The sequence below is a fragment of the Mus pahari genome, chromosome 13, assembly GCF_900095145.1.
Source record: "Mus pahari chromosome 13, PAHARI_EIJ_v1.1, whole genome shotgun sequence".
Taxonomy (NCBI): Eukaryota; Metazoa; Chordata; class Mammalia; order Rodentia; family Muridae; genus Mus; species Mus pahari.
This window is the reverse complement of record NC_034602.1, coordinates 90,112,153-90,119,500: the sequence shown is the minus strand read 5'-3', so window position 1 is coordinate 90,119,500 and position 7,348 is coordinate 90,112,153. Positions and strand designations below refer to the sequence as shown.

The 7,348-nt window shown below is 51.4% G+C and overlaps 1 protein-coding gene across 1 annotated transcript in view; it reads right to left on the bottom strand.

The window, feature by feature from the left end:
* The window catches only part of Cds1 (CDP-diacylglycerol synthase 1), a 63,434-nt gene extending 56,515 nt beyond the window's left edge, over positions 1-6,919 (bottom strand). The window contains exon 1 of the mRNA XM_021211061.2: positions 6,662-6,919. Within this exon, the coding sequence (XP_021066720.1) occupies positions 6,662-6,778 (117 nt within the window). The 5' untranslated portion in view covers positions 6,779-6,919. The remainder of the gene's footprint in view (positions 1-6,661) is intronic.
* Positions 6,920-7,348: the final 429 nt, after the last annotated feature.

Genomic DNA, 7,348 nt, shown 5'->3' with positions numbered 1-7,348 from the left:
CTGACTCCACATGCACCTGACTGCACATGCACCTGACTGCACAAGCAATGGACTCCACATGCACCTGACTCCACCTGCACCTGACTCCACATGCACCTGACTACACATGCTCCTCACTCCACATGCAATGGACTCCACATGCACCTGACTGCACATGCACCTGACTCCACATGCACCTGACTACACATGCACCTGACTACACATGCACCTGACTACACATGCTCCTCACTCCACATGCAATGGACTCCACATGCACCTGACTGCACATGCAATGGACTCCACATGCTCCACTCACACCTTGACCCCACATGCACTGGATCCCACACGAACCAGACCCCACACGCACTGGACTCTACATGTCCACCATCCCATACAGTGGCTAAAAGGCTTCGTCTGACTGTAAGTAGGTAGAAGAGAATAAAAACCACAACCAGGAAAAGCCCGAGGTCTAATCTTGTTTCTCATCTGGATTTCTACATCTTGAGGCAAAATGTGAAGTCCAGGATGAGCTTAATAAATGTTTACTCCCCCACAGCACCCCCGCGTGTCTCAAATGACCTGCTTGGGACAGGAGGATGGCAGGGCAGAGAGCCCTCATCCTAATGTCAGTGGGTTTGGTGCCCCCTAGGCCAGGTGGGTCACAAAGTGGCCACAGCCAAGAAGCAACCATAGGTTCACAAACATTTAAGTAAGATCCTCACAGAGCATTGCACTCTTCCAGTCTGTGTGTGTCAATGGTGTGTCTAAAACAAAGTTTAAAATCTTGTTCTGACAAACCCTTAGGCAGATATAACAATTACTAGAACAATAACTTTGATCCCTCTATGGTGAAAAAAATATTACCAATGGCAACTAAGGGCAACACCACTCGAGAATGGCCCAAATCCCTGGTCCTCTGGGAGCCCAGCACACACCATGCAGAGCTCTGTCTGTAGGAGGCCAGAATCTGACAGTATAGAAGCAGAAGTCTTTGAGCTGGTTACTCTGAGAATGCAGGGCACAGTGGTGGCTCTGGAAAGCTGTTCTGGCATCAAAAGCATTTCTGTGTATTGAGGAAACTGCACTTAAAGGTCCCTGCCTCATAAGGGGAGACTCCCAGCAACTTTCGCACCAGGGATTTTACAACAAGCAACCCTTGCTCCCTGTACTGTCAGCCTAGTAGGGCAGCATCTGAGATGAGCCTTGCTTAGGGAGACACCAAATAATCATTTCCCCAACACACAAAACCAGATCAAGCCTCAGAAAACGTGTGAAGGTCCTGAAAGATCTGTTTCCTTGCACTGAATTAAAATATTCTTAAATAGTATTTTCAAATACACAATAGTTATGGGAAATAGACACAGCTGACCCATGTTTTTAGCTGAGTCATTTATGAATATATAAATCTCTATTTTGCAAAAATGGATATATGTCAATAGATAAACACAAAGAGTAAATATCCTCTATTATTGAATATTATCATTATAATCTCTTTACAAGATCCTTTTCCAAAGGACTGATCTACTCTCTTCTAGCCAGGGTGACTGTCCTCCAGAAGGTCACCAAAGAGACCAACACAGAGAGAGAAGAGACCTGGGATGCATCCTCTAGAGACAAGAAGGGTGACCCCGTGAAAATGAGGGCCTGGGTGATATTTAACAAGGATGCCCCGTAGATGTCACCATGATGAAACAGGAAGAGTCTACACTACCCAGTCTGCTGCTGGCACTGTCACCGCCATTGTCTAGGGCATCAATGACAGCTGACCATAGAAAGCTTTTGCTCTAGAGCTGAGAGCATCACTAGGCAGTCAAGGAGAATGACCAGGAGAAAAAAAGGAAGCCAAGAGACACCATGTTCAACTGAAGAGTCAACTCTCTCCACCTCCTAGAGGCGGCAAGAACCAATGAGAAGAAGTCTGCACTGCTGGAGGCCATGCCCTGTGAATCCACAGTGTGATGGCTGTCAAAAAAATAAAAGCCCTCTAGGGTGTTAAAAAAAAGTTTTTAATTAAGTAAATAAAATGCCCACCTTTCCCTGGTACATTTAGGACGTGCACTATTGACTGCTGGCATCAGAACGTCTACTCCAGTGAAAGAGAGAGATAATTGGTTATAGACAGCTGATAATATTCCACAGGAAATTTCTCAAGAGAAGAAGATGAACTGCTTAAACTAAAGATCTGAAACGTGAAACTTCATGCAGTCACACCAAGCTGTTCTTTAGAAACCCCAAATATGGAAAGAAGGCTTTCGAAAGGCCAACCCTCCAGTCCACACATCTGTAACTTCAGAAGTGACTTCAGTGGCAGAGCTTACTGTTCCTGAACGCACTTGCTCAGGAACAAAGAGGGGCCTTCGGAATGTTACCTCAGCTGCCCCACAGGAAGCACTGATGGGCAGGCAGTTCCTTCAGCTGGAAGATGCTGAACTTCCTCAAAATCCTTTCTGGCTGCCTCCACGATCCCACAGTTAGCCTTGAGAGCTTCCCACCCTAACCAAGCCTTCCCCAGCTCAGTTCTCTGCCATGCCTGCTTGCCCAAGGTGAGACACCTGCTGCTCTTCCCCTAGGCTATAACTCAGAACACACATTGTGAGGACCAAGTACACAGATGGGAGGGGACTCTGCAAACTGAAGCCCTCTTATGTAAAACACCAACAGCCTGGACCTACGGCTAACTTAGAGCTGTGTGGATCTGGCACAGTCTGTGGCCAGCAGAGTCTGCATAGTTTGCCCCCTGATCATTTAACATCCCGAGCCTTAGAAGTGACACGACTACCAGTGTAGTGCATTTGGCTTAAACACACTTGATTCTAAGATCCATCAGCGTTCACTCTCTGAGTGAGAAAGGGGAGGGCCCAAGGCAAACACTTGGATTGCCAGGCTTCTGCAGCCTCTATTTCTGCTCTGGTTTTGTTTTGTTTTTTCCCAAGAAGCATGCGTCCTTCCTTCCTTCCTTCTATATATCACTCCCCTGTGCTCTCCACGGACTTAGGTCCAGGCTGTTGGTGTTTTACGTAAGAGGGCTTCAGTTCACAGAGTCCCCTCCCATCTGTGTACTCGGTCCTCACAATGTTTCTGAGGGCACCTCATCTCTCACTGACTTCTTTCCATGAACAACCCCATGGCCCCATCCACAGAGAAAAGGTCTTCCTTCATCCTCTTTTTATGAAAAATAAATGCACACAATATATTTTGATCATGTGTTCTCCTCCCCCAATTTCCTCTGGTCTTCTCCACCTCCCTACCCTCCCAACTCCCCCCAGCCCCACCCCTCCACCTGCCCTGGGGTATGACTGAGATACCCAATGGCACTATATTGGAGAAAGCCGATCTTCCCTTTGGTGCAGATAGTTTCTTGGAGCAGGCGCATTGCCCACTTCGCCCTGAGAGCTGGGGACCCCTCTGGCCTGAGCTGTGTGGGCTCTGAGCATGCTCCCTCAGTCTCTAATGGGTCCATAGGCGCATCAGTCCTGTGGTGAGTCATCTATCACCTCTGGCTCTCATATCCCTGCACCTCCTCCTCTGCATGGCTACCTGGGCCTTGAGGGCGAGGTCCCCCTGTCTGAACCACCTCCCACCTCCCAACTATCACCCGTGTTGCTCAGCCTTTCTAAACAGAAAGTCTGGTTCCCACTAAGCTCTTTGGCTAAATTCTTCGTGCATCTCAGCTGTTATCCTAAAGTACCTCTGATAGCACCTTCTAAGCAACCCTTCCTCTCTCAGAGCGCAGGAACCTCCATAACCTGGCTACTCCTTACATGCCCGGCTCTTTTCTAACATAGACACTCTCTCATGAGTCTAAACACCAGCACCCTGGTGGGGCATCCACCATCATGGCTCTCTCCAGTGTTGGACACCATCTCCCCTAGACTGACTAGTAGCCCCATCAATTCCCATGGTGGGCTCCGCAATACCCTTCCCAGGGTTGCCCCTTCCAGTACTTTCCAGACCACTGCTCTTGAGCTATGTATAGATTAATGCTGCTGCAGAACTTTCCAATGACACCTTCACCTCGGTGACACACACGTCACACCAGCACTGGAGAGGCAAAGTCAGGGGGAGGAAGGTGGGTTCCAGGTCAGCCGGGACTCCACTGGAAACGCGACTTCATCGGAAACCAACAACCAAGCCACCACCACAGCTTCCCAGAGTCCACTGAGTAAAGAGGAACGCCACGGGCCTCAAGGGTTCAACCTGGCCTCCCAACCAGGCAGGTTATGGTCTGGGGTTTCTAATTTCTGTGTTCTGTCTCTAGAATGCTGAGTGGGGAGGCACTTCTGCGTGCCTTCTGACTAGAACACCCTAACCCTAACTAGTCCTAACTCCTGTCCACTTCACTGACCTCCCAGGCATCTTCATTTCCGAGTTCAACACTCATGTCCTCCTTAGAGCTTCCCCTATAGTCTCCACGTTCATTCAGGGCCTCCACGTTAACAAGGCCTTCATGGCCTTCACTGAATGCAGCCCACACATGGCTCCCGAGTGGGCCCTTGTTCTCCTCAAGTAGGTCAAGTACTTCTCAGACGTTTCAAGTCCTAGAGCATCCCTTGCAGGTAAGAAGCACTTTTTCACATGCTAATTCTCTGGAGCACACAGAGCCTTGTCTGGGCAGAAGTCTCAGGGTCCTGGACAATAGAAAAGTCCCACCAACCAGACCATTATAAAGGCTACAAAATGGCAAGGCATAGAAGTTCAGAGTAAGCAGGACCTGAGGTAATCCTTCACTTCCTGCATTAATTTCTAAAGGTGTTTTTTTAAAAAAAAAAAAAAAAAACTGGCTCTTTAACATAACAACACTTAAGAGTTTCGATGGACCAAATATTAACCAGCCTCCAATGGCGGCAGCTGACTTAAAAATAGCCCTTGACCTGGAAATATAGGTGTGTTCAAATACACACCCTGATAAGAAAGGACACGGGGAGGATACAGCTCGGCGTCTGAAGGCTCGGAAAGTCAAGGGCTCCTTGAGAAGGGACTCCAGAACCACAGGGGGATTTCAGCACAGTTAGAACATGCTCACCCTCTTCTACGAAATCAGTCGCAGATGCACACAGGGCATCAGGAAAAGCCACAGTCACCATGTGTATCACAGACTCAATGACACCCAGCAGCCCAGCATTTACAAACAAACAAACAAGCCGGTCACCGAGGGATCAGGCTAATGAGTCAAGACACCACAGAAGCTGTTCCTAAGTTAAATACATCCCCGTGCTTAAAAATAAGGCGTTACACTCGGAAGCTGGTTTGTGCACCATCCCCACTTCCAGAACATGTCTTTTCTTAATAAAAGCTCGTTAGCTTCCTCCAGTTAAGGAAGTCGACACGAGGAGGCTGGTATTTCCTTGATTCTAAAGGATACCAGTGCTAAAACAAAATCCCAACCTAATTAATTCTATTTTGGGTCTGGTTTCCAAGGCACTCTTCACGGAGCTGCTCTCAGCCATGGCTTTCCATTTTTTCAACCTTCCACAGCTGGAAAGTGTGTTTATTCTGTGTCACTCCTCAGCAGCACACATGTTTCCCAGACTCTCATCTTACCTCCCTACCCATCAGGAACAGGGAAGAAGCTGTGGTTCTGAAATCACGTATTTATTGCCAACCATATTGTTGCGGCAGCACAGATTTGTAACTCAAGCTCCATCAAGTTCATCAGTGTAAGTTTTGGGAGGAACTTCCCCCTCAGTCACACAGCCAGAGCATGTCAGAACAGCAAAAAGCGAAAGACAGAAAACAGAGAAGTTCGTTCCACTACCAAAAGGCAGAGAACTTGACCTTGGGCCACGCAAGTCCATTTGGGTTGTCTGGCTTTTGTGTCTGTTAGAGCCCTGGGCCAACCTTGAACTGACTACGAAGCTGAGAATGATCTTGGCTCCACACCTACCCCAAGTGCTGGGATGACGGCAGATACCACCACATTACGTTCCACAAAACAGAAATTCCAAGAATGATTCAAAAGTTTTGAGTCTCTCAAGCGAAGAGGAATTCTGTAAGCAAACTTGTATGGCCCAATTTCACAATCTCCCTAGCTCATGCGGCCATAAAACTTTATTTTTTTTCCTCCTAAGTTCTTACTGGCACTGATTTATCAGAAAACACACCTAAACGTTTGACTCTTCCTGGCTTCAACTATAATAGTAACCGTACATATCTGCATATTTTAAAATAAGAAGCAAAGTTCTTCTATTTTAAAGCGAGGGTGGGGTGGGGTGCTAAAAGTCTGGAATTAGCCTGTTCGGTTAAATGAAATCCACCGAGGGGACAACTGCCTAGTTTGCAGTGCACTTACACGTTCCCCATATATGACAGCCTCAACCCTCTACCAGCCCGGAGAAAAAAAGAACAGAGAAACGAAAGCGCAGCTTGGAGGCGCTCCAGAAGCCGGTCTGCGCCAGGCTCCAATGACAGGCTAGGACCCAAGGTGCTCGTCTTAAGTTTACTCCCAACTTTGTCGCCCTACGCAGGAAAGGCGAGAGAGGTGGCAGCCACCAGACAGCCAGAGCGCCTGCGGAGACGGGTTCCATCCTGACCCTAGAACCAGGAGATCCGGGAAAGAAGCTAGAGTGCAGTCCGGTTCCGGAGCGGCGGCCGGGCCGCGCACGCCCCGGGACGGAGGTCGAACAGGACTCCCCATGACACGCCCGCTCCAGGGGCGCGGCCCGGCCCCGCCGCACTCACTCACTTTGTCGCTGGTGCTCTCGGTTTCGTGGTCACCGCCGGCCGCCTCTCCCTCGCGGGGTGGCGGCGCCCCCGCTCCCCCGGGGCCGGGGCAGCCCCCGCGGTGCCGCAGCTCCAGCATGTCCCGCTCCCGCGTCGCTGGGCTGGCGTCGTCTAGCGCCCCGCCACCGCGGAGCCGCGCCGGGTCACCCCCAGAACGGCATCAACGAGCGAGCGCTCGAGGCCGCCGGCAGGGGGTGCGGGCCGGCGCGGGCGGGGACGCGGCCGCCGTTGCCAGGTGCGCGGTGCGACGCACTGGCCCCAGGGGGCGGAGGAGCAGCCGGGCCCTCCCTCGCGCCTCGCGACCGCGCCACCCGGCCCGCCCCACCTTCCCGCCGCCGAGCTCCCGCAGCGCGGTCACGCGCCGCAGGCCCCGCCCCGCTCGCCCCTCCGCGCTGCACTGCGGTGCCCGAGGCCCCGCCCCGGGTGATGACGTCAACGCTCGGGCCCTGCCCCGGCTCCCTGAGCAGGTGGGGGCACGGAAAGGTGAGAGCCGGGCCGAGGACTTGGGACGAGCCTGGAGCCGAGGGACGCGGGGGCGAGCCCGGGCGCCGCCGGGAAGTCCTCCTCGGCGCAGGGACGTCAGGCGGAGTTCAACTGACTCCTCCAAGGGACTCGGCCCAGCTTGACAAGCCGCGGCGTGGCGGAGCGT